This window comes from Nyctereutes procyonoides, unplaced genomic scaffold (genome assembly GCF_905146905.1).
Source record: "Nyctereutes procyonoides isolate TBG_1078 unplaced genomic scaffold, NYPRO_anot_genome, whole genome shotgun sequence".
NCBI lineage: Eukaryota > Metazoa > Chordata > Mammalia > Carnivora > Canidae > Nyctereutes > Nyctereutes procyonoides.
This window is the reverse complement of record NW_026575020.1, coordinates 34,680,942-34,705,801: the sequence shown is the minus strand read 5'-3', so window position 1 is coordinate 34,705,801 and position 24,860 is coordinate 34,680,942. Positions and strand designations below refer to the sequence as shown.

Here is a 24,860-nt window from a genome sequence, read left to right as displayed (position 1 = left end):
GGGCTCCTGGAACACCTGGGCCGGTAACGACGTACTAGGAGCGCGTCTCCGCGCCGCCCGGGACCCGGGACGCGGGACCCGGGAGCCCTTTCGGCCCAGGGCGCAGGCGCTGCGCTGCGCTGCGCTCGGCTCCGCTCGGCTCCGCTCGGCTCCGCTCGGCTCCGCTCCGGCCCGGGGCGCAGGCGCGCCGCTGCTGCGTAGGGCTCCGCAGGCACGGCGAGTCGAGCGTCGAGCAGGCGGCCCGCGGGCGGCGCAGAGTGCCGAGCGGCGAGAGCCGCTAACGGTCGGCGCCCTCCTCCCCCGCGGCTCCGAGGCGGAGCCGGACGCGGGGAGCAGCTTTGCGGGCACTCGAGACGAGAGTACGTCTGGGGCGCCAGGGACGTGCGTGCGCGGCTTGGGGTGGGTGCCGGCGTCCTGCCCGGCGGGGGCGGGCCCGAGGAGGGGGGGTCGCCGGGAGCCGGACGCGGGCGCCCAGGGTGGCGGCAGCCTTGGGGCCAGGCGGGCTCGGCGAGCGAGGGGCGCCCGGGGCGTGGGCTGCGGCGGGGGAGGGGCCGGGGGCCTCGGGGAGCGCCGGGCTGGGCTGGGGCTGGGGCTGGGGCTGGGGCTCTGGTGCTCGCGTCGTGACTCGTCGCGTGGGTGGATACTCAGTCCTGACGTCCCCGGATTCGCACCCGGCTTGACCGCCGCTGCCCTGGCTTTGAGCGACCCCACAGAACGCGCGGCTCTTCGCGGTGCACCTGAGAGCCATGGGAATTGCAAAGGCTTTTCCTTGCATCGGTGAGCCCTCGAGGCTGCTGCTTATTTATTGATGCCGTCTCTTCCCTTCCTTTCCAGGGCATCCTCCGGGACCTGCTTCCCTACGGGATGTTGGGATTTTTGGAGCGCCCTGTGGTGGTGACAGCTGACATCAACTTGAATGTTGTGGCTCTGACTGCAGTGGGATTACTGAGCCGCCTGTGGCAGCTCGCCTATCCGAGGGCTGTGGTGTAAGCCAGACAACCCCCTTCAGGGCGAATCGGAAAGAATTGTACATTCGTTGGTGCATTGGTGACAAAGTGCCCTACTGAACAGCAGAAGTGGGAAAGCAGACTTCTAGGCTTCTCAGTGATGGGTGTTTTTGGCAGAGGAGAGGCCAGGTTGTCCCCCTGCTGAGTCCACCTATCCCGTCTTGCCCTGTAGCTCTCTAGCAGGTGAGATCTGGCCCATGAAACAGGTGCAGCAGTCTTAGGTAACCCTCTAAAATCAAAGGTGGAGGGTGGAAGATTGCTAGATTTGGAAGTGAGTCACCGTTGACCTTCGAGTGTCTTCTTTGTTCCAAGGAGAGATGACTGCTGGCAGTACCACGGGGCCGTTCCCTTTGTGGCTAACGTGCATCCTTTTTGTTTGTTTGTTTAACTTTACATCACGGAAAATATTGAATACACACAAAAGTAGGGAGAATAGTGTAATGACACCCTCCCCCCCAACCAGTGCATTCATCACTCAGCTTCAGTGGATTTTTTTTTTTTTTGAGGCAAGTCATAAGCAATATGTTTAAGTAATTTGGCATATTTCTAACATGAGAACTGTTAAAAACTGTATTGAAGTTATCACGCCTAAGAAATTGACAGCTGTATGGACAGTACCATTAAATGTCTGAAAACATTTGTTGCGGTTGGTTTCTGGGTGACTCCCTTTCACACATGCACCTGTTTCCTTTGGTGACCAAGTGTGATTCTGACCCTTAGCCACAGACATAGCCTTGGGTCTGTGAGGCCTTTCAGGAGGCTGCCTGCTAGCACATCCCTGAATAAAACTAGGGAGGGTAAATAGAGTCTGTGTTGGGCAGACAACCTGAGTGTGTAGCTGGTCTCCTGTCCTTGAGGGTGGATGATGCTGTGCACATATCTTAGTATTTGGGGATACAGTGCAGTTGTGGCAAAAGTTCTGACCTTTGCTGAGCGCTCTCTAACATTGTTTGGAAGCAGGTACACATTTACCCTTTCACCGTTGTTTGGTGAAGATTTCTAGTTGAATATCATGTGGGTTTGCTTTTCAGTTTTGACGAAGTGTATTATGGGCAGTACATCTCTTTTTACATGAAGCGGATCTTCTTTTTGGATGGCAGTGGACCACCGTTTGGCCACATGCTGCTGGCCTTAGGAGGTAGGATTCACTAGTAAGAGAAGTAGCCCTTTAAAACTTATAAGTGAGGGGTGCCCAGGCTGGCTCAATCAGCGGAATGCACGACTCTTGATCTTGGGGTTGTGAGTTCAAGTTCCATGCTGGGCATGAAGATTACTTAAAAATAAAGTAAAGCCTATTTATAATACCTAAATAAATAAATAAGTAAAATTGTGGCAACTTATTTTAAAATAATAAAATACAACTCATAAGTGAAATCTCTTGACGGTAGAAGCCACATCTAATTATTTATCATTGTTTCCCCGTTGCTGCCATGGTTTGGCATTCCCCAACTATTTGCTGAGTGGGATAGTTGCTGACTGATCTTCTGTTTCAGGTTATTTAGGAGGATTCGATGGTAACTTTTTGTGGAACAGGATCGGAGCAGGTAAAAAGTCATTTTCACATCCCTTATTACTTTGCACATATTAGAATGGAGAGGTAGTGGCTTTCCTGGGGATTTACAGCTGTGATTTCTTAATCTGTCCAGGGTATGATAGATTTGGTACAAGTGGAAGACCTTTCAAAAGAAAGGTGTGATAAACACTTTAGTGTTTAATCCTAGCATGTATTTTATTCTTAGTTTTCAGAACACATAGCACACTCTACGTGGCATCTGGTTGCAGTTATCTTTTGTACACGTAAATTTTGTACGTTGCTCAGTGTTTTGGGGGGAAAGTTGGAGTCCATTTATAAACAAGGAAAGCACTAATTTCAGACTTATTAGGCATTGTTTCTGTGCTTAACGAGAGCTGGGTATTGACTACACTTAGGTAATTTCAAAGCTTTTATTTGCAGCTTGCCCACTCTGTTCCTGATGTGGTCCCTAGTTTTGCCAGTTTGCATTTCAGGGTCCGTGAACATGATACTGTGTTTGAAAACACACCTGCAGCATAGGAAGGGGGTGGTGCATTGTACGCTCAGCTCTGCTGTGGTTGCCTTTCCAGAATACAGCAGTAACGTGCCCGTGTGGTCTTTGCGCCTGCTGCCAGCCCTCACTGGGGCGTTCTCGATCCCCATGGCCTACCAGATCCTGTTGGAGCTCGGTTTTTCTCACTGCGCTGCCATGGGGGCTGCTCTGCTGATGCTTATCGGTGAGACCTCTGCCTGCTTTGGTGTCACACAGGGAAGAACCCAGCACTGGCCTTGGTTATGTTTCAGCGTGCGTCCCAGAGAGCCCGTGAGCTTTGTCTATGTGGCCCGGCAGGGTCTCCTACTCACAGGATGGAAGGGAGTGTGTCCAGAGTGTCCAGATTTGACTCTGGGAGTCACCCTACTCCCTGGGTGTGGGGTGGTGGAACTGGGTGGTCACACACGTGCGGCCGTATAAATCAGGGCTGCCCAAACTGCTACTAGGTGCTCCGCCAGCATCTCCCTCCACCTCCTGCCGAGTCTGGCCCAGGTTTATGAGCAAATGAAACCAAGTTGGATGGGAAGTTAGGCTAGAAAGCAGAATGAGGGTGTGTCAAGTGGCTCCTCTCACTGAGTCCCTGAGCTGGGGTAAGGTCTTTGCACCCAGGGCAGCCCCACAAAGTTGGTATTCTTTCTGCAAATGAGAAAGGTAAAGACTCGGAAAGGTTCAGTGACTTGCCCAGCATCACACAGGCCTCACTAGGCATGATTCACCCTTGAGAACTTGCCTTCGTGGTTCTAGAGCCCATCCCCTTCCAGCCACCCAACCCTGAACTTCCCATGGCCACATTCTGTGACTTTAGAGTGTGTCCTCTCCATGGGTGCTTCCATCTTCCTGCATTTGCCCCTGTGGCCTGACAGCTGACGCGCATGCCCTCTTTCCAACAGAGAACGCTCTCATCACGCAGTCAAGGCTCATGCTTTTGGAGTCAGTGTTAATATTTTTTAATCTACTGGCTGTGCTATCCTACCTGAAGTTCTCCAACTCCCAAAAACACAGGTATGCACAGTGGGACCTGTCCCTCGTAGTTAATGAGAAAGAAGCGTCTGAGTGGCCTGTCGACCTGAGAAGGTCTGAGGGCTTTTCATTTCAGGGAGCTACTTGCAGACTGTCTCTCGTCCTTAGCTCCTGATGTCATAAATACATTCTCACTTTTGTATAAATTAAACTAACCGGGAAAATGTTCTGGCCGAAAAGAAAAATTCTGCTAGGAATAATATTTAGGAGACGAGGGTTCATTTTTCTTGTCCCAACTGTCGGGACAGCCAGCTGACCCCGAGAGATCTGAGGAATGTGCCTTCTTGCGTGATATTTCTCCCGATATTTCACGAACTGTTCCCAGCTTTGCTCTTCTGCTTTGACCCCAGGCCCTTCTCCTTGAGCTGGTGGTTTTGGCTGATGCTGACAGGAGTGGCCTGCTCCTGTGCGGTGGGGTGAGTCTGGTCTGTGGGTTGGAGGCAGCCCTCGTATCCTCCTCGTTCTCTGCCTTATTTTCATGTTTTTTCTCACATGTCTTTTCAGCGTCAAGTACATGGGTATTTTCACATACCTGCTCGTGCTCGCAGTTGCCAGTGTCCATGCCTGGCACCTGATCGGAGACCAGACTCTGTCAAACGTGGGTGTCGCAGTCAGGCGGGACACGTAGCCATCCCTGGGTGGGTGAGGGTCAGTGTGATGGGAGCATCTGGGGAGAAAGGCTTCCCAAGAAGACGGGCCTTTATGAGCCTCCCACCAGCGGCTTCGAGGAGCCCAGAGCTCTGCTGCTGACTCCCTGAGATCCTAGGTGAAGTGGGTGCACCTTCCCGAGCGGTGGGATGTGACCTGCCCTCTGGCTCCCGGCAGGTCTGTGTGCTCTGTCACCTGCTTGCCCGAGCCGCCGCTCTGCTTGTCATCCCCACCCTCATGTACTTGCTGTTCTTCTACGTCCACTTGATCCTGGTCTACCGCTCTGGGCCCCACGATCAAATCATGTCCAGTGCTTTCCAGGCCAGTCTGGAGGTAAGACAGGGTGCCGTGGCCACCTCAGAGAAGGGACAAGAGTAGATTTGGAGTTTTTTATTTTTTAAGATTTTGTTTATTTGAGAGAACGTGCACAAGCACGGGGAGGGGCAGAGGGAGAAGCAGACTCCTGCTGAGCAGGAAGCCCAACATGGGGCTCCATCTGGAACCCCAGGATCATGCCCTGAGCTGAAGGCAGGTGCATAACTGACTAAGCCACCCAGGTGCCCCTAGACTCAGATTTTTCTTATGTAAACATCATCAAGGGTTCGCAGGAAAACCAAATCAAGATGTGAAGAATCCACTGTAGTATTTTTCTAAGCTAATTCTGTGTGTGCTGATGGTATGGAAATAGACGAGGGGGTCAGCTCTTCAGTGTGACCTGCCTCTGGACATCATGAAGTCCTGCAGCCTCGGGACAGGTACACATGCTTCACAGGACAAGCCAGACTCTGGCGTTCGCTCCTACTGACTTTTTTTTTTTTTTTTAATTTTTATTTATTTTATGACAGTCACAGAGAGAGAGAGAGAGAGGCGCAGAGACACAGGCAGAGGGAGAAGCAGGCTCCATGCACCGGGAGCCCGATGTGGGACTCGATCCCGGGTCTCCAGGATCGCGCCCTGGGCCAAAGGCAGGCGCCAAACCGCTGCGCCACCCAGGGATCCCCCTGCTCCTACTGACTTTTGCAGAGATAGTGAAACGTACCGATTGGGGTGGTGAGGACAGGAGAGCAGATGGACGCACTCCTGAGTGCTGGCTCTGCTGACAGCCAGGTGTCCATGTTGGGCAAATTTCTTAGCTCATCCCAATGCTAGTTTTCTCACCTTTTTTTTTTTTTTTTCTTAAAGATTTATTTATTTAGGAGAATGTGCTCACATGGATGAGCAGGGGGCAGGGCAGAGACAGAGTGAGTCTCCAGCAGGCTGCCTGCTGAGTGTGGAGCCCACTGTGGTATGGGGCTTAATCCTTCCACCCTGAGACCATGACCTGAGCCGAAACCAAGAGTTGGACACTTAACCGACTGAGTCACCCAGGTGCCCCATTTTTAAAAAAAGAGTTATTTGAGAGTCTCACCTTTACAGGGTTGCTCTTTCTCCAAAGATGCCCAAGCAACTGAGGGTGTGTGTGGAAGGGTGGAGGATGCCTGGCCCTGGAGGCAGCATCCAGTCCACAGCAGCTGTGTTATGATTACAGTAACGTAACCTGAACAGAGTAGGTCCTGCGTTGTCATAATGTGACATAATAATGACTGCCACCACCCCGAATACGCCCCCCTCCCCCCATGGAGGTGTGCCTGTTGGAGAGGCTCTCACTTGCCACCTTTTGCTTTTGTCTTAGGGAGGACTAGCCCGGATCACGCAGGGTCAGCCCCTGGAGGTGGCCTACGGTTCCCAGGTCACTCTGAAGAATGTCTTTGGCAAACCTGTGCCCTGCTGGCTTCATTCCCACCAGAGCACCTACCCCATGATGTAAGGAAAGTGACTGTTGTAAATAGAAGATCATAACACGTTTGCTTTTTTTTTTGTATTTTTGCTGTTACCAGTTTTCTTTGTAAATTTCTGAGACAGACACTGAGCTCTCAGATTCTGATTACCAACGAATCTTGTCATTTCTATGTATGAAATAGAGCATCTTGAGGGAGCAGAGGGCCCGGGCTGTCACTCATCTGCTCTGTGACTCGCATGCTGAGCACGTTGTCCTGCCTGGAGCGCTGCTTAGGTTCCCATTGTCCAGTCCTTCCTAGACCCACACTTCGTGCCCATCCCTGTTTTGACCCAGACACTTTGCCGGGTGGTATTTGCAGGAACCTCGAGAGAAAGGCTGATTGCTGCGCACCAGACGCAGTGTTGTGTTGATTCCTTCACACAGATACGAGAACGGCCGAGGCAGCTCGCACCAGCAGCAGGTGACTTGTTACCCCTTCAAAGACGTCAACAACTGGTGGATCGTGAAGGATCCTGGGAGGTGCGTGCAGGTCCTGGGTCTCCAGAGTGGGGCTCACCTCGTGGCCCCTTCTCCCTGTATGCTTCCTCCCTGGAAGCTTCGAGAGCAGCTCTGCGCTGATGAGCCCATGGTCAAGGGGTTTGATGCTTCCTCAGTGAACTGCCCACCCAGTATCTCCCCTGGGTACTCCCCAGGCACATCCCAGACAGACTCTCCTCTGCCAGCGCTCCCTGTGCTTCCCCCCATCCCCAGGCATTCCCTTGCTGAGGCCTCAGACGGAAGAGTCCCTGGTCTCTGGACTCCACCTGCATAGGAGGTCTCGAACCATCTTGGCCTCCATCTCTACCACCTGCCGCCTCCCCAACTCTCTCCTCCCACTCCAGCTTTGCGGCCCCGCGTGGTTTTTTAAAATGTCACTTGTGGCAGGTCATGGTCCTGCTGAAAGGCTGAAACCCTTCCTAGCTTCCATTACCCCTCCAGGGTCATCCAGACCCCTGGTGGTGGCCTGCAGCTCTCAGCCTCCTTCCCGCTCTGCACCTGGCCCATGCTCACAGTGCTCCCCCTGCCCCGCGTTTCTGCTGCCCCTCAGGCTGGAACAGTCCTGCCCAGCCGACTCCTTAAAACCTGACGGTCCCCTCCTCTGGGAAGCTGCCTTGGCCGCCCTCCTCCCTGTCGTGGCTCCTGCGTCCATCGCAGTACAGCCAGGATGGCTGATGAGCACACTGTCTTGTCTGTCGTGTTTGCCACTTCCTGCAGTAACACGAGGGTGGCGGGCTGTCTCTGGCTGTTTGACCATGTTGGCACCACCCTGAAGGGCCCACAGTACACTTGTGTGGACAAAAGAGTCCACGTGTTAGAAGGATTTCTGGGGGGCACGGCTGTGCTTGTCACTGTGCCGTCTGTAGACACACAGCAACCATAATGTGGTGATGGCACACAGGAGTCCCTTTCGGAAGCTTGGAAAGAGACCTTGGGTTTCAGAAAGGAGTTTAGGAAACGTGTGTGTTTTGTTTTTACATGAATTGATCTCGCATAAGGCACCGGTTGAGTGGGCCAGATTGGCCCTGATGGGAGAATGCGGGTGTCGTTACGTTGTGCGGCGCGCGTGCCAGCCTGCCGGCCTCTGTCTCCGCAGGCACCAGCTGGTGGTGAACAATCCCCCGAGGCCCGTGCGGCACGGGGACGTGGTGCAGCTGGTGCACGGCATGACCACCCGCTTCCTCAACACGTGAGTGCCTGCCCTCGCCCTCTTCCCTCGCTTGGGTGCTCCCCTGGGGTTCTCTGTCCAGAGCACAGCCCGCCCCCTGCTGCAGGCCCCACGGCTGTTCTTGCTGCCTTGGGGCGGACCTGCACTGTGACCTGCGATTGATGGGTGCTCAGGGTCTGGAGGGCCCCCCCAGTGAGGGCAGCACAGGGAGAGTAGGCCGGAAATGGAGCCTTAGCGGGGTAGCCTGGGAGCTCCCATGGAGGGGTCCACCCCGCAGTGGGAAGCCCAGTGGGGGAAGCTTTGATAAATGAGGGGGAGCACGGGAGTGCTGCTCACACAAAAGGAAGTGCAGGTGCTTCCATAAGGTTGAATCCCTTACCGTGTATGTGAATTCAAGAAGGATTTCGATCCTGGCTAATTAGGGTCAGGAAGGGTCTTTCAGTGTGGGTTCTTGGCCCTTACCTGACCTGAGCCATCTCTGCATATAGACATTCCTGGGCCACCACCCATCCCAGCTTCTTGGGTCATCTCACGGCTCCTCCTGACTCCCAGATTGTGCCCCAAGTCCCCACTTCCTGTGAAAGCCACCAGCAGGCTCCTGGCCTCTGGCCTTCTCCCTGGAAAGAGCCAGTTGCCCAGCCACCACCCCAGTTCCTCTCTTTCTTCCTTGCCCTCCCGCCATGGCCCAGTCCACGCGGGATCCCTGTGCCCCGACTTCGTGCCTCTGTGCCCTTCACCCCACAGCGGCACCCTGGGAACACACACAGTCTACAGGCCCGGCCTCTTTTCTCGGCCATAAGTTCTCCAGTGACTTCTACTCAGAATAACGTCCCTACTTCTCCTGGGCTGCAGGTCCCTTGGGATCTGGGACCTTGACTCCAGGGCCCAGGCCGCCCTGCTGTCCCAAAGTGATCGAGTGCAGCTCCCATGGGCCAGGAGTGTTCTTGACTCACTTGCTGTAGTCACATGTCAGCTGAAATGTCCCCTCAAAGCCTTTCCTGGGTGCTTTGGTTTTACTGGTAGCGCCACATAGCCCGGCACTGTCTTGTCCCTGTGTGAAGGTCCCTGCCCATAAGGACTGTCTTTGCTCACCATGGGGTCTCCAGCTCCTCCCTAGTGCTTGGCGCAAAGTAGGATAAAGTGTAACAGCCGAGTGAATGAGGGAGGTGTGTATTTGTGGACGTTGGAGGTCACCGACCCCGAGGGCACCTTGCCCCTGACAGCATTCCCAGTACTGCAGATGGTTCCAAGGTCCAGCTGTCAGGGGCCTGCTGGGTGCGCGTCCTCGTGCTCCCAGGACAGTGGGCACCCTGCTCTGAGGCCTGGTTTGTTGTTCTGTGGTGGAACTGCGACCCCCACCTAGTGCGGATTCCTGTCTCTTGGACAGCACATCACGTGTCCTCTTCCCTGGGGTGTGGTTCCCAGGGAGCTGCTGCCGTCTCAGTGTCTCGTGTATCAGCATGGCATCAGGTGGCGCCCTTGGGTCCGAGTGCTCTGTCAGGCTGAGCTGGCTCCAGTTCTGAAAAGTGGATTTTCCCCCCAAGGCCTACTGAGTGAGGAGCTCCGTCCACAAGACTGTTTGGTTTTGCAGGCACGACGTGGCGGCGCCCCTGAGCCCCCACTCGCAGGAGGTGTCCTGCTACGTTGATTACAACATCTCCATGCCCTCCCAGAACCTCTGGAGACTGGTGAGTCCCTGCCGGAAGCCCATCATGCTGGCCATCAGGGACACATCCTTTCTCACACAGGATGTTCAAAACCACTGTTGAGAATAATTGTCATTCAGATGTAAATTAGTGATTTTTTAGCCCATAAAAAAGTCCTCCATGTTTTTGTGGAGGAGGACTATGTGGGAGGGATGAGTTTGTGGAACAGCTGGTTGGTGTTCCCATGGCCTTCGTGGCCTGCCAGGTGAAGGTTCCCTCTGACTTGGTGGCTCATTCACTGAACCCACAGGGTCAGGGCCCCCGGCCACCTCTCCTCTTGTAAAGCCTGGTGTGAACCAGCGCCCTGGTCCCAGGGTCTCCCCAGGGACGGCTTGGGGCTCCAGCCAGGGTGGTTCCTTGGGGTTGCACTTCCCTGAGGCAGCCAGGCCTATGAGGGCCTTTCCTCGAGTGTCCAGGGGCACATGCTGCTCCCAGAGTCCCTCTCCAGGCCTGCACGCGGCGTCCTGGGAGAGCCGGCAGGAGGAAAGAGTGCTGTTCCTGGGCCCAGGCGCCACTGTGAGTTCATGGACGAGTACAACCACAGCTCCCGTCAGTGAGTGCTCTAATGCGCTGGGGCCTGTCTCTGACGAGAGGTTGGCTCTCCTTCCATCCTTCCAGCCTCCGACTGCCGCAGCAGCTGCCCACCCCACACCAGCCTCCCTGACCCCCTTCAGGTTCTCTCGGTATGACTGGCACAGTGTGCTCAGCGGCCCCCCAGCAGAGCCAGGGCACAAGGCTGCCGTTGGACTGTGTGTGGGGGTGGGGGGCACCTTCTCTGCTGCACGCGCCTGCCTCCCTTCTGGTTCTCCCCAGTCTCCTTGGCTGTCCCCGTGGGACGGAGCGCTGTGGTCCTAGGCCTGGTCCCTGGGAGCTCTCCCCGGGGACTTCTACTGAATGTCCCACCCACTGCCCTTCTGCCATCCTGTGGTCTGTGGCTGATTCCTCCTCCTTCTCCTCCTCCTCCTCCTCCTCCTCCTCCTCCTCCTCCTCCTCCGACTCCTCTCCACCCTTTCCCTCCTCCCCCTCCTCTCCTTCCCCTCCCCCTCCCTCCTTCCCCTCCTTTCCCTCCTTTTCCCTCCCCCTTCCTCCTCCCTGTCCCCTTTCTTCCCTCTCCTCACTCCTCCTCACCTTCAGCCCCACAAGCCCCACATTTCAGGAACTGCAGCTCACTTAGCAAGGAGGGAGGATGGCTGACGCAGGGTGTGCCTGTGGCCAGGCCACCTGCATGCTCCTGCCGAGCCCATGGGTCCTCTGGTTCTCGCCCACAGCCACACGTGCTCACACATCATCGCAGGGCTGCGAGAAGTTAAGATAGGACAAGGCCAAGTGCTCTCACAGTGTTAGTGAGAGCCCCCTCACCACGGGGGCCCCCCTCCGAAGTCACCTCTTGGGGACCACCTCTGACCCTCACCCAGACTGTCTGTGCATTTGTCAGAGAAGGCAGGGTGGTGCCCCCACCCCCGGCCACACCAGCACCTTGCTGTGTGGGTGTCCCGGCACGAGGTCAGGGGTGCCATCCTGTTAGCTCCCCAGAGCTCAGCCCCTGATCTCAGACCTGGGCAGCGGCATTGTCTGGTGACTGGTCCTCACTTGATACATAAGGAAATTGGGGAAAGAAGGGGCTCATCCACAGGACCTATTTTTACAGGACATTGTAAACCGAGAATCCGACACAGAGGTTTGGAAGACCATCTTGTCCGAGGTCCGCCTGGTGCACGTGAACACCTCTGCCGTCCTGAAGGTAAAAGGGCACCGTGTTGGGCTTGCCCGTCTTGGCTGGGGGCTCACAAAATCAGTTTAGTGGACCCTACATCCACGTCTCCTGCACTCAGGAGGGCTTTAACTGCTCAGAACTGAATCTGGAACGCAGCAAGGCCCGCAGAGGGGAGGCTGCCACCCTCACTGGCTGTGGACAAAGTGACCGGGTAGCCGGGCTGGGGACGAGCTGAGGCCTGGGGCCTCCATGTCATACCCTGTCTCCCCCCGGTTTTGCCAGCTGAGCGGCGCACACCTCCCAGACTGGGGGTTCCAGCAGCTGGAGGTCGTTGGGGAGAAGCTGCCCCAGGGCTACCACGAGAGCATGGTGTGGAATGTGGAGGAACATCGATATGGCAAAAGTGAGTCGGTCCAGCCCACGGGCTTGCCATTGCTGCTGCTATACCGAGATGCCACCCCCGCGGGCTGTGGTTCTGGGGGGACCAGACACGCTGTCCGTGCTCTGCTGAGCTGAGCCTGAAACAAGCGAAGCTGTCACTCTGAGGTCTCGCCACCAGAAGGCAGTGCAAGCTGAGCTTTCCCAGTGAAAAGATCTGGATTTGATGGGTGCCATCGCGCGGTGGGGAAAGCCAAAGGGAGTCATGTGGGTCGGTTGGAAAAGTGGGAAGTTGGCTTTGCTCCAGGCTGACAGCTTCTGTTGTGAGCCCCCTGACTTTCCGCTCCTGTGTTCTTTTGGGTCACCTCTTTCTGTTAGGCCAGGAGCAAAAGGAGAGGGAGCTGGAGCTGCACTCACCGGCACAGATGGATGTCAGCAGAAACCTAAGCTTCATGGCCAGGTTCCTGGAGCTGCAGGTGAGGCGGGGCAGCATGGCTCTGCCTGGGCGAGCTGGCTCCTCTCCAGACAGAGCACTGTGCTCGGCAGAGCCCCTCCCTTCCCGTCGTCAGCCTTTACACTGGGACGTGGCCGGGCAGGGAGGGTTCCTCTCCTCTGCCATTAGTGGCCAGCACCACTCTGCTGGCCCCGGGCCTGTGGCTTTGCGGGCACAATAGTCAGGAACCAGGCGATGTTGCATTGCCACATGGCCAAAGTATGTTTGGAACCCCCCAGGTCAGGTCAGAGTGCACCAACGTCAACATAATGGAGCGCTAGAGAGGTCAGGATTGGAATCTCGCGGTCCTGAATCTAATAGCATCCTCAGCACCAAGTTCAATCCCTTACCCCTCAGTCAGGGTGTTGGGGGCCTGGGGACTAGGGCTCAGCTGCCACCTGGGCTATATGATCCAGATGAATGTGAAATTGGATACCCCAGCCCCTCCGACAAGCCCCTGAGCAAGGACGATGTCCGGCTGGCCACTCGACTTCAGCCTCTGGCCTTCTTGCAGTGGAGGATGCTTACGGCAAAGAGTGATGACTCGGAGCACAAGTACAGCTCCTCGCCGCTGGACTGGGTCACCCTGGACACCAGCATCGCCTACTGGCTGCACCCTAGGACCAGCGTAAGTGGGCGCTCGTGCAGGCTGCAGGTCGAGCGCTCGCTGGAGACTCCCCTGGCGTGAAGAGCAGCCCTGCCTCCACCCTGGCCCTCGCTGTCTCCAGGCCCTGCCTAATGGATGGGGCAGCACGGGGCCAGTACTCCCGTCAGATGTGAGGAGTAAGGTCCTGACACGTCTGCGTGGTGAGGGAAACCGGGCTTTACCACTTTGGGGGAGCACATTGTTCCCCCTTTCCTGACAAAAGTGGTTTTTAAAATTATCCCTCTTTAATTTTGTGCAGAGCGCGAGCAGCTGAGTTCATCAGAGCTTTCTCACATCTGCGTTGTCCCTCTTCACCCGCAGAACGAACAGGCCTGGAGCTGGCACTTGGCGCTCCACAGATACTCCCCAAATGAGTTCACACTGAAAACGCTCCCCTTTCTCTGCCCCACCCCCATGGCCTCCAGTGGAGACAGGGTCACAGTCACTGGCTGTGAAGCTGAGTCCTTAGGCCCTGGGTTAGCCATCTGCGAGCAGCTGTTGTTAAAGCAAGAATGTCAGCTACTCCCAGTTGTGTTTCCACTTACAGAATCGAGGACCTTAGCACTTTTCCTGGGGGAGTCTCATTGGGAATAGCCACGTCCATCAGCCGTGGGCTGGAGGCCCAGCCTGCACCCATGTTTCGGCTGAAGGCTGGCAAGCAGGCGAGCGTCATCGAGGGTTTGTCCCTCTGAGTGGCCGGTGGCCAACAGTGCCTCCCGCTGCCCTCACAGGCTCAGATCCACCTGCTTGGAAACATTGTGATCTGGGCTTCGGCCAGCCTCGCCATGGTGGTCTACATCCTGCTCTTCTTCTGGTACCTGCTCAGACGCCGAAGGAGTATCTGCGACATCCCTGAGGGTTAGTGCAGCTTGCTTTTTTTTTTATTTATTTTAAATTTTTATTTATGATAGTCACAGAGAGAGAGAGAGGCAGAGACACAGGCAGAGGGAGAAGCAGGCTCCATGCACCGGGAGCCCGATGTGGGATTCGATCCCGGGTTTCCAGGATCGCGCCCTGGGCCAAAGGCAGGCGCCAAACCGCTGCACCACCCAGGGATCCCCCTGCAGCTTGCTTTTGATGGGCGACACTCACTGCCTCACTCAGCAGGAGCCTGTGCCTTAAGGCGACCTTGTTTCCTCGTGGAAGGAGCTTAAATCTATTTTTATCTACCTAGAGACAAAATGTTGCCATTGTATTCCCACACTGTTAGAGGCTTCTTCGGGGAAATGTAAGGACCAGGCAGGGATTGCTGTGACCCCAGGATGTGAGCACAGCCTTAGCACTTGCACGCTCTGGAATGGCTGGATGGCAGAGAGGGGCCAGCGGGTGCCAAGTTACTCAGGTGGCGGTGGTTTATATAACAGAAACCACTGCAGACCATCTTGAGACAAAAGGAATAAAGACTCAGGGCAGGGTGGGCCCCAAAGGCCTCGGGAGCAGTGTGGCACCGTGCCTACTCTTCCTGCTGATGCCCGCCTCAGTGGGTGAGGCGGGTGCACAGATACAGACCCTCACAGTCCGGCTCCGGCCCCACTTGCTGCTGATCCTGGCAGAGCTGGGGCCCCCAGGAGGCTGGTACGGTGCAGGGGGTCTGGATAGTGAGTACCCTGCAGGAAGCCATAGGAGGTCCTTACATCACGGGAAGGGGCGGGAGGTGGGGGAAATGGAGAGCAAGTGTCCCTCAAGGATGAGGAAAGCAGCTCGTGGGACTGGCCAATATCTTTGCAGGGAGGCCCTGGCCGGCAGCACTGGCTCAGGGCGGCCTCCTCCTGCAGATTCCTGGCTGCGCTGGGTGCTGGCCGGGGCTCTGTGTGCCGGCGGCTGGGCAGTGAACTACCTCCCCTTCTTCATGATGGAGAAGACGCTCTTCCTCTACCACTACCTTCCCGCGCTCACCTTCCAGATCCTTCTGCTCCCTGTGGTCTTGCAGCATGTCAGCGACCACCTGTGCAGGTACAGGGCCTGCACAGCCACACCTCTCGGGGGCACCGGCTCCAGGGGAGTCCTCAGTGTTGACTTGGGTGTGGCGTGGAAGGGCTTAAGGTCACAAAGGAGGCACAGGGGAGGAAGGCGTGGCTGGCTGGGGAGGCTGGGAGAGCAGGGGGTGCTGTGGGAGATGGGGAAGGGTGCTTATGGCTCTGGGACAGCCAGTGGAATTGGCCAGGTTGCATGGTGTGCAGTAGAACTGAACCAGAAAGCTTTGTAAACCAGAGTGAGTTCTGGAAGCTGGACCAAAGGGGGTGGCCTCAGCATGTTGGGGGGCCGGGAGTTACAGAGCCTCTCGGGAGGGCTGCAATATGATCATGTTGGGTACAGGGACTCTACTCTGGCATCCGAGTGCAGATGGGAGATTCTGGAAGGTGCACAGGAAGGGTCACATTCAGTGCATCAGGCAGGGGTGAGAAGGGTGGAAAGGCAGGGGCTGTATGCACATCGTGGTGAGGAGGAGCCACATCCCACGTGCCCATGCTCTGCTGGTGCCCACAGGTCCCAGCTCCTGAGGAGCCTCTTCAGTGCCCTGGTTGTGGCCTGGTACTCCTGTGCCTGTCACGTGTTCAACACGCTGCGCCCACTGACCTACGGGGACAAGTCACTCTCACCCAGTGAACTCAAGGCCCTTCGCTGGAAAGACAGCTGGGACATCTTGATCCGGAAACACTAGCAGGACACAAACGGTAAAAGTGGGGGCTGGGGTCAGGCGAGGTAGAGTGGTCGTTCGTAAACGTGTTCATCTTTGACAGTTGCCCCAAAGCCTGGTGGACTGGCTGGGCTATGGTGGTTTCATTCTTCAGTCTGCTGATAGGCGGGCAGTTTTGAGCCAAGTTTCTGTTTCCCAGGTGATAAAGAACACGCCCCTGCATCCACTGCCACTAGAGCCCCCTGAACCAGGGCACATCGAGGGCTAGCATAGGACTTGTAAGAGACACCGGAAGGCAGCAGGCAGCCGTGGGGTGAGTTAGCGCTGAAGCTGCTGAGGCCCCAGTCCTGGTGTTGGGCCTGGTCCCCTCCCTGGGCGCCCACTGGATCCAATGCTGAGCCATAGCTGTCTCTGCTCTGAGTGACAGGCCTTTGATTCTGATCCCTGCACAAAGACCCTGGTGCACCACAGTGCCGCCGACTCTTGGCCCTTGCCCCCGCGAGACTCGGCTGGGACGCACGAGCCAGCAGCACTTGTCACCCTTACATGTCCTTGTCCTGACTCTGCCTTCTGTGTACAATTAAAAAGGGGACAAACTGGCATCGGTGTTTGATGTTATTTATTGATGCGCTCTCCAAGAGGGCATAGAGCTCGGCCAAACTCAACTGAGGTCCTATCTGTGTAACTACACTTAGTACTCGATAGAAGGAAACCAGGATCGCCCATGCAGGTTGGCCGGGGGGCAACAGGAAAGTGTCACTTTCATACACACAGTGCCGTCTGGGAGGGCGACAAACCAGGACAACGCAGACTGCAGGCACCGTTCGTGCAGCTATGGACTTGGTGTGTGCAAGGAGGCCAGCTGGCTTTGGACGGCATGCCCCGGATGGGCCCAGGCTACCCCAGCGAAGCCCTGTCCACACAGCCCCCCCAGCCCCGGAGGCCCGAGCAGGCCTGTGTGTGGACACAGCACCCAGCAGCCTGCGTCCCGCCCTCCTTGAGGGAGCAGGTGCTGCCTCCCGCGTCTGATGCTGGTTAAGGAGAGCTTGTTTCCCAGGGCTCCTTCCTTGGCTCCTGCCTTGGCGCACAGCCCGGGAGGAAGGAAAGCTCCTGTAGCTCCTTCCATCAGTGTGTGCCACACTGGCTCACACCCGCTGGTGGGGCACGAAACTCGGTTACTAGGTCACAACTAACATGGTAAATAACGAAACATTCGCATGTGTAACAAGGGGGGAGGGAGACATGACGTACTCTCTTCAAACCTCTGCTTCAGTCACGTGTGGGAACCAGATCATACTAGAATCTCTCTTGCTCTAGGTTGGTGTCACACACGCCAGGACAGCCACAGTGTGCAGGCTTGTGCCCCATGTCCCCAAGAGGCGTGACAGGCTCACCACACATTCTGTGGCGTTTCCCAGTAACTCAGACTTTTAACCGCCTTAACGTGAGGAAGCAGGTGAAAACGGGGGGCCTGCCAACATCCCGCCAAGCATGAGGAACGGGAGGTCTGCCCGCAACAGGGAGGACCCTGTGATCCTCGCACCACCCTGTCTGTACCGTATGATGCCGAGAAGAAGCAGCGGCAGCGTCTATGGGGCGGGTGGGCCAGACCCTGAGCATGGCCTATTGGGGTTCCTCAGTGGGGTCTGCTGCTGGACTCCAAGTGCGATCGCTTGCCAGAGGTCAGCACCCCAGGGCGGTCTCCGGGCTCAGGGAAGGTCCTCTTGTAGCTCCGCCCATTGGACCCTCGGTGCCACTTGCAGATGTCGCCACTCAGGATGTCCTGGATGTGCTGCACAATCAGGTTGATGGCCACTGTAGCAAAGACAAGCACGCTTAGCCACATCCGCTCCCCGTTGGGGCCTCCAGGCCAGCGAGCCACCTGCAGTCAGCTCACCAGGCTGCACCTTCACACGGTGCTCAGGGCCGGGGGCACAGGCCCCCCTGGGAGGCTTCCCCAGGGCGCCAAGTCTTGGCACACAGAAAAACTCATGTCAGGGAAGGAGCACGAGGTTCCTGACCTGGTCTGTGAGGCTTTCTGTCAACCAAGAGCCTGGGTAAAATACTTTCTGCTCACAAGTGAGTCCCTGTCAACATAAATATCTGTTTCCGGGTTTACTGAGATGTAGCTGACAAACAAGAGGAGGTCAGTTAAAAGTGTACAATGTGCAATTTTAAAATATATTTTTTAGGTATTCTTTAAACTTGTGCCATAAACGTCTGCAGATAGGCAACTCTCATCACCTCAGCGTAACTGCTGGCACAGGGCAAGGTCTGCTTCGGGGCTCTGGGGAGCTGATTTAGGAGTCGGGGCAGCTCTTAGGCCTGATTCTTACCCATGTTGTCGACCCCCCGAGGGATGATCACATCCGCATACTTCTTGGTCTGCAAGGCAAAAAGGATCCTGTGAGGATCTGTCCCCTCAGGGCCTTCTGGCTCTGGGATGCTAGACTCACTGGAGGGACAGTAGCCCTGGGGGTGGCAGACGGGTGGGGGGGGGTGGCGGGAGGCAGGGGTGAGGCAGGAGGAGAAGGTGGGGCAGCCAGAAAAGACGTGTTTCTCTCCTGGCATCTCCGAAATGCTCCCGGCTTGTGCTTTTCTGGAACCCCACCACAGGAACAGTTCTCTGCGTTAACGATTCACTGAGCCAAGTGACGTGTGGCATCCTCTTGCAACACGTGACCTCCTTCCTCTGCACTAGGAACCTTTCTGCAAGAAGCCTGGAGCAGTGAGCAGCTCAGGCAGCAGCAAACACCCTGGACAGCAGAGCCAGGCCATCTGTGGTACCTGGCCCGCACTCCCACCTGATCCCCGGCAGGTGCTCTACTAGGTAAGGGCAGGGAGAAATACCAGGAAGAATGGGCCACCAAGGGGACTCCAAAGGGATGTTACTGAGGGGGACAAACCTCAATCAGGCAAAGCCAAGGGAGAGGAAAAGAAAGCGGTCTGAGCGGAGTGTGGTGGGTGTGTGGACCGGGATCGAGAAAGCCCTGAGCCACACAGGCAGGTGGGGATCCAATCCCAGGGCAGCTGTGTCTGCGGGCAGCAGGGACCCACAGAAGACATGGGCACAAGAGGGCCAGGGCTGGCTCTGGTGGGGTTGGCCGGGGCGGGAGAAGGGCTATAGGGGTGAGGGACACCATCACCCTGGCTGGACTCGGTGTGTGGGAAGTGTGAGGATGGTGCTGGGGCTCAGCCCACACCCAGGGTCACCCAGGGTCACCAGGTCGGACTGGGTTGTCCAGAGTTTGACTCTAAACTACTTGCTCTGCCAAATGTTTTTCTGCGACTAACAGTATGATTATCAACGTACTTTTCCCATCATTTTCTAGATGCTTCAGAGAACACGAATGTAAAATAACAAACGTTCTCTACCAACAGCGGCAGACAGCACTGCTGTCCTCGACTGAGGCAGGAAGCTGCTTCTGCTTCCCTTGTGCTGTATTTTACTTTTAAGAAGCAAAACGTTGGGACATCTGGGTGGCTCAGTGGTTGAGCGTCTGCCTTTGGCACAGGGCGTGATCCCAGGTCCTGGGATCGAGTCCTGCATTGGGCTCCCCGATGGAGCCTGCCTTTCCCTCCCCCTGTGTCTCTGCCTCTCTCTATGTCTCTCATGAATAAATAAATAAAATCTTAAAAAAAAAAAAAAGTTAAGTTTCCCTTTCTGGCTTCCTGTAAGTCCTAGATTATTTAGCAAGAGCTGGAAAGGAGAGGGAAAGAGGTGGCTACAGGACCCCGGGTGCCAGCCCAGAGCAGCCTGTAGACACATGCAGCGTGGGTGAGGTCAGCAAGTGCCCACGACATGCCAGGGACGTGCCCATGGGCCGTGAACAGACCCAACCCCCCACGCACTTGGGCTCTGCCCCATGCTGAGGGGGCATGCAGAGCGCAAAGAGCCCCACCGGGCAGAGGTGCCCTAGGGAGCGGCAAGCAGGCGGGCTAGGAGCAGAAGGGCCTCAGGGTGACCCTGCAGCAGGAAGGTGAGCTGCATGGACGCAAGGGCGCGGAGGAAGGGAGACCTACAGACAACGCCCCCAGAGCCGAGCCCAGGCCCTGCGAGGGGGTGTCACAAGCAAACTTCTCCGCTCATAAATCAGACCCTGTTCACCCGTAATTCAGCGCTCACAGGACAGGGCGCCGAGAGTCCTCTTGAAAAGGGAGAAAAGGAGGCTCCCCAAGTAAGCGAGAGGGGTACCGGCAGGCAGAACTCTTCGAAGGCTGGCTTGACGAAGGTGGTGTACTGGGTCAGGATCTGCTCCAGGTCCCTCCCGCGGTGCACATCCCGGAGAACTGAGGCAGGAGGGAGGCAGTCAGGGCTGGCGGCCAGCCTCGTCCAGGGGCACGGGGGGCCCCCGCAGCCATCCTACCTCTTCTCGACAGCCTGACGTCGGAGTCCGTGTCCACGAAGAGGCGCAGGTGAAACATGTCCCGGACCTCCTGGCTGTAGAACACCAAGATGCCCTCGAACAGGACCACATCTGCAGGGTACACCACTGTGGTCTCCGCTAACCTGGGAGGCGAGACCAGGACACGGGTGCCACTGCAGGACATGCGGAAGGTGGGGGCCCAGGTGCCATCGCTCTAGTCCCCCACCCCCACCCCAGGGTACTGACTGCGGAGGGGGACAGGTCACAGCACGGGGGAGGGCTGTGCACAGAAACCACCAGGGCAAGGCTGCTGCACGGCCCCTCTCCCAGGAGTCACTGTGCTCACCTTGAATGGGTCACAAAATCATAGGTTGGGACCTCGACTGTTTTGCCCTCCACGATGTTCTTCAGAGTCCTGTGCATCAAGTCATTATCAAAGGCATCTGCCGGAATGGAACCAGAGGCAAGGCTATCCAGGTGTCCTTGTGCTGGGGACGGGAGCGAACTTCCTCTGCGTCTGGGTCAGGCAGCCCAGCGACCCTCGGGAACATGTGGACTTGAGAGTCCCGTGTCTCCCCCCACCCCCATTCACATTCGCAGGGCCACCCACCCGGGCTGCTATCCTACGCAGAAGTTTGGAACTGGGCATTTCCTGCTCGGCCTGCACTGGGAGGTAGGTGGGTTAGGCACCTGCTTCTATTTCTGGGAACTAACCACGACTGGTGCTCCTCAGGCCTTTCCCCCACCATGTCCCCCGAGAAAGAAATGAGGATGGGAGCCTCATTCCACAGGGTGGAATCTTCTAGCAGTGCCAGGCAAGGACAGGCTGGCTCTTTCCCCTCATCTATCTGCCCCATTTGCACCTGCCCCCTGATCGGGCCAGACCAGACCTGGCCCTCCTGTTTACCCACTGCCTGCCCAGCTCCCCTCTCAAGGACTCTGCCCGGGGGCAGGTGGGGAAATGCCCTGCTGTATACAAAGGACCCCAAACAGCAGGAAGGTGGGGGACTTTCTCCGTGACTTCACGGCAGAGCAGTGGTCCCCACGGCCCCTCCAACAGCAAAGACTTCCTGACTGGCTCCGACTGCGGGAGCCAGCAGCTCCCGCCGGGCCACTCAGGGCGCAGAGAACCAGGCAAAGTTCCTTCTGACCTAATGGCACAGCCTGCTCCAGCTCCGATCCGACTCAGGCCACCTCAGGAATCTCATGGCACCACTGGGGTCTCTCTGCAGCCCCGCCAGCCCCTTGGTCTCTCCCCCTCCCTCACTCCCCTCAGGGTCCTCTGCTGCACCTGGGTGGTCGAAATTGTACTGTCCCTTCAACGCCTTGGCCTTCTGTTCTGGGGTCAGGACCTTGTAGAACCTGTCTTGACTCAGGATGACCAGCTTCCGCTGCCGGTGGTCCACTTCGTTCTGGCCCAGCAGCTCCATGATCTTCTCGCACACGGTGGACTGGGAACACACGGGATTCCCGCCTGGCCCTGCTGCGCCTGCCCGGGGCTGGCCTCCGGACCTGACCCACCGGCCCCCGGGGCTGCCCGGGAGGCACTGGCAGCGGCAGCCCGCGCCCGGGGCCCGGAGGGGCGAGGCCCGCGGGGAGGCCGGGGGCCCGAGGGCAGCCCCCCGCCCGCCCGCCCGCCGCCGCGGCCGCAGCCCCCCGCCCCCCCGCCCCCCGCCCTGGAGGAGGCGGGGCCGTCCGCCCGGGGGCCCGAGGGTCGGGGGTCGCACCGGCCCCGCCGGCCCCTTACCTTCCCGCTCGCGGTGCCGCCGCTCACCCCGATCAGGAAGGGCCGCTGGTGAGGGCGGTCCGCCTCCGGAGCGGCGGCCTCGCAGTCGCCGCCTCCAGCCGAAGCCATCCCGGGCTCCGCCCGCCCGCATCGGCTTCCCGACTCCCGCCGCCTCCCCGAAGCAGCCGCCGCCCCCCGCCCGGGGCTCCACGTCCGGGAGGCGCGCGGCGCGGCGCGGCGCGTCGGCGGGAGCGCGCGGGGCAAGGCGGGAGTTGTAGTCCGAGGCGACGGAGGGCGCTGCGCCTGCGCGGGGCAGGCCGGCTCACCTGCGGCTGGGCGGTGCTCGGCCCGGTGCCGCAGCTTTGCGGTGGGAGCCGGAGGGAAGCCGCTGCGCAGCGCAGCTCGGGGGTTTGCACGCTCGCGGCGGCCTCTGCAGCGGAGGCGGAGACCGCGAAGTTCCCTCCGTCCGCGCCCCTGGGGCCTGGGGCGTCGGGGATGCCCCCCCCCGCCCCCCCGCCCCCCGCCAGGGGAGAGCCCGGCCGGGGCAAGGGTAGCGCCAGGGCCGCAAGTCAGCACCCTGAGCCCGGAGTCGGAAACTCCCCGACTTCATGGCCTCGTAGGCGGCCACCCCGAGAGCGCGGCGGGGCTCCTGCTCCCACCCCGCGTCCTCCCCGACGGCGAGCTGCCTCCCTCACCCGCTGCAGCCGGGCCTCCTTCGGGGCCGACCGTTTCCTAACGCCCCCACCCCCGCCTTCGGGGTTCCCCGCCGCCCCTGCAGCAGGTGTCGCCTCCTTGACCTCCTCAGCACGGGCTGCTGACAACCATGACCTCTGACTCCGGGCTGTGAGACCCAGCCTGCTGGGTACCCCTGACCCCGCGGCACCTGCACAGAGAGGATAATGCTGATGGGTTCAGATTGTGTATTTCCCCAAAGCACCAAGACTGTAGATGCAGCTCCTAATGCCCTGGGAGCCCTGCCTGAATATATGATGAAGCATGAAATCGAGAGATCACAGTAAGTGCAGACACCAGGCAACGTCGCTGTTGATGTAACTTCAGAGGCACTAACCCATCTCAGGAGGGTCTACGGGCAGCGTCTGCTGATCAGGGGGCAGGGGTGCAAGGGGACTGGGACCTCCTGAGTCTGTGACCTGGACAGACTGAAGAGGATGAGGGCGCATGAGAGGAAATCACGCAGGAGCTTAAAACGGGGAGGACCGGGGATCCCTGGGTGGCGCAGCGGTTTGGCGCCTGCCTTTGGCCCAGGGCACGATCCTGGAGACCCGGGATCGAGTCCCACGTCGGGCTCCCGGTGCATGGAGCCTGCTTCTCCCTCTGCCTGTGTCTCTGCCTCTCTCTCTCTCTCTCTCTCATAAATAAATAAATAAATAAATCTTAAAAAAAAAAAATGAGAGGACCATCTTTCTGCTCCTAGTGCTCCCAGCAGGATTGGGGGCCAGGTTCTGCGCTGAGAGAGTCGTCAACCTTGCCTCTGCTGTGTGACCTCTGGCAGTTATGTAATTACTCTGCATTTACTTTTTTCCCAAATGGGGCAATTCTATGACTTTGTAAAATGAACATTCGTTAAGTGGAACACAGGTGCCAAAAGGTGAGCAGAGTTGCAATAGACCACAGAGAAATAGAGACGTTTATTGCTGATGGGTCCTGGAGGAAGTACAGGGCCTTCCTGGAGGGGCCACACAGGGAGGTCAAGGCAGAGAGTGCAGAGAGGCAGGACCTGGGGCACACGCCTTTGTTGGGTCTGCGGGTGAGGTGCTTTGGGAGTCCCGGGCCAGGGCTGGATTGGCCAATTCAAACCAAAGAGTGGGGCTTTGATAAGCTGCTTTTCTTTTCTTTTTCTTTTTTTCTTTTTTCTTTTTTTTTAAGATTTTAGGGCAGCCCCGGTGCCTCAGCGGTTTAGCACCGCCTTCAGCATGGAGTGTGATCCTGGAGACCCGGGATCGAGTCCCACGTCGGGCTCCCTGCAGGAAGCCTGCTTCTCCCTCTGCCTGTGTCTCTGCCTCTCTCTCTGTGTCTGTCATGAATAAATAAGTAAAATCTTAAAAAAAAAAAAAAGATTTTATTTATTTGAGGGATGCCTGTGTGGCTCGCCTTCAGCTCAGGTCATGATCCCAGTCGGGGGATCAAGTCCTGCATCGGGCTCCCTGCTAGAAACCTGCTTCTCCCTCTCTTTCTCTCTGTCTCTCTCTCTCTCTTTTTTTTTTTTTTTATTTGAGAGGGAGAGTGAATGAGGGAGAGAGAACATGAGCAGGGTGAGGCAGAGGGAGACCCAGGCTCCCCGCTGAGTGGGGAGCCCAATGTAGGATTTGATCCCAGGACCCCGGGATCACGACCTAAGCCAGAAGCAGACACTTAACTGACGGAGCCACCCAGGCACCCCTGATAAGCTGCTTTTATGCCGAAAGCACACCAAGGGCCCTGAGGCGGAGCCTGGTCTGGGTGTTCTTCCATTCTGTATTCGTCTCTTTGGCATCCATTCCTCACAGGGCCAATTACATTAACTATATTTTCATATTTTCTTGGTATTCTTGATGCTCTGGCCTCGGGGGCCTTATAGGCCCCGGGAGACTGCCCTCCAAGGCTAACTGGTTCTCGGAGACCACAAAGCCAGCGCGTCTTTCACCCCGCAAGCCGGCCAGTCCCCAACCACTGCTTCTCTGACTCTCACTGACTGCCCCCAAGCCTCAGGCCTGGACCCTTCCTCCCCACTGTCGCATCCTTCCCCTTGGAGGGCTAACTCCTCCCAGCAGCCCTCCCCAGCTGGATGAAGCGGGGCCCGTCTAGGTCCTCAGAGGCCTGGGCATTTCTCCTGGGGGGGGGCTCCCGACACAGCTGCAGGTAAGCTGTGGATTCTGCAATTGCTTGATGCTGGTCTGCAGAGCAGAAGCCCCACGAGGGCAGGCCCCGGCTGGCTCGCTGGGCTGAGCCTCCCCTCCCCACGGTAA

General features: G+C 57.6%; 2 protein-coding genes across 8 annotated transcripts; one reads left to right on the top strand and one right to left on the bottom strand.

The window, feature by feature from the left end:
• The first annotated feature begins 225 nt into the window (after positions 1-225).
• Positions 226-16,401, top strand: POMT1 (protein O-mannosyltransferase 1). Of its 5 annotated transcripts, none has more exons than XM_055324173.1 (21): positions 226-359; positions 835-986; positions 2,039-2,145; positions 2,501-2,551; positions 3,111-3,257; positions 3,964-4,075; positions 4,444-4,509; positions 4,598-4,691; positions 4,919-5,074; positions 6,414-6,544; positions 6,945-7,040; positions 8,155-8,247; positions 9,818-9,914; positions 11,581-11,673; positions 11,929-12,049; positions 12,403-12,500; positions 13,032-13,145; positions 13,895-14,021; positions 14,939-15,116; positions 15,651-15,838; positions 16,001-16,401. In XM_055324173.1, exons 2-20 carry the CDS (start codon positions 865-867, stop codon positions 15,823-15,825), a joined length of 2,178 nt encoding a protein of 725 aa, XP_055180148.1. In that variant the 5' UTR covers positions 226-359; positions 835-864; the 3' UTR covers positions 15,826-15,838; positions 16,001-16,401. The 5 variants fall into 5 exon arrangements, 4 of the variants coding, with proteins under 4 accessions (XP_055180148.1, XP_055180140.1, XP_055180158.1 ...); XM_055324165.1 differs by having other exon boundaries at positions 234-399; XR_008664250.1 differs by lacking the exon at positions 16,001-16,401 and having other exon boundaries at positions 234-399; positions 14,892-15,116; positions 15,651-15,785.
• A 2-nt stretch (positions 16,402-16,403) lies between these two features.
• UCK1 (uridine-cytidine kinase 1) lies at positions 16,404-22,147 on the bottom strand. 3 transcript variants are annotated; one of them, XM_055324204.1, is made up of 7 exons: positions 21,916-22,147; positions 21,460-21,619; positions 20,515-20,611; positions 20,169-20,311; positions 19,928-20,091; positions 18,138-18,186; positions 16,404-17,616 (listed from the first exon to the last, which is right to left on the bottom strand). In XM_055324204.1, the coding sequence occupies exons 1-7, from the start codon at positions 22,021-22,023 to the stop codon at positions 17,438-17,440; spliced, it is 900 nt and encodes a 299-aa protein (XP_055180179.1). In that variant the 5' UTR covers positions 22,024-22,147; the 3' UTR covers positions 16,404-17,437. The 3 variants fall into 3 exon arrangements, with proteins under 3 accessions (XP_055180179.1, XP_055180186.1, XP_055180196.1); XM_055324211.1 differs by having other exon boundaries at positions 19,997-20,091; positions 21,916-22,145; XM_055324221.1 differs by lacking the exon at positions 19,928-20,091.
• Between the last annotated feature and the right edge of the window lie 2,713 nt (positions 22,148-24,860).

Excerpts from the sequence above, each read along its gene's own strand:
- UCK1 (XM_055324204.1), bottom strand. The coding sequence starts at position 22,023 with ATGGCTTCGGCTGGAGGCGGCGACTGCGAGGCCGCCGCTCCGGAGGCG. Across the intron at positions 20,612-21,459 it reads GTACAATTTCGACCACCCAG|ATGCCTTTGATAATGACTTG; the intron begins GTGCAGCAGAGG and ends CCATTCCGGCAG. Across the intron at positions 20,312-20,514 it reads GATTTTGTGACCCATTCAAG|GTTAGCGGAGACCACAGTGG; the intron begins GTGAGCACAGTG and ends CTCGCCTCCCAG.
- POMT1 (XM_055324173.1), top strand. The coding sequence starts at position 865 with ATGTTGGGATTTTTGGAGCGCCCTGTGGTGGTGACAGCTGACATCAAC. Across the intron at positions 8,248-9,817 it reads ACCACCCGCTTCCTCAACAC|GCACGACGTGGCGGCGCCCC; the intron begins GTGAGTGCCTGC and ends TTGGTTTTGCAG. Across the intron at positions 11,674-11,928 it reads ACACCTCTGCCGTCCTGAAG|CTGAGCGGCGCACACCTCCC; the intron begins GTAAAAGGGCAC and ends CGGTTTTGCCAG.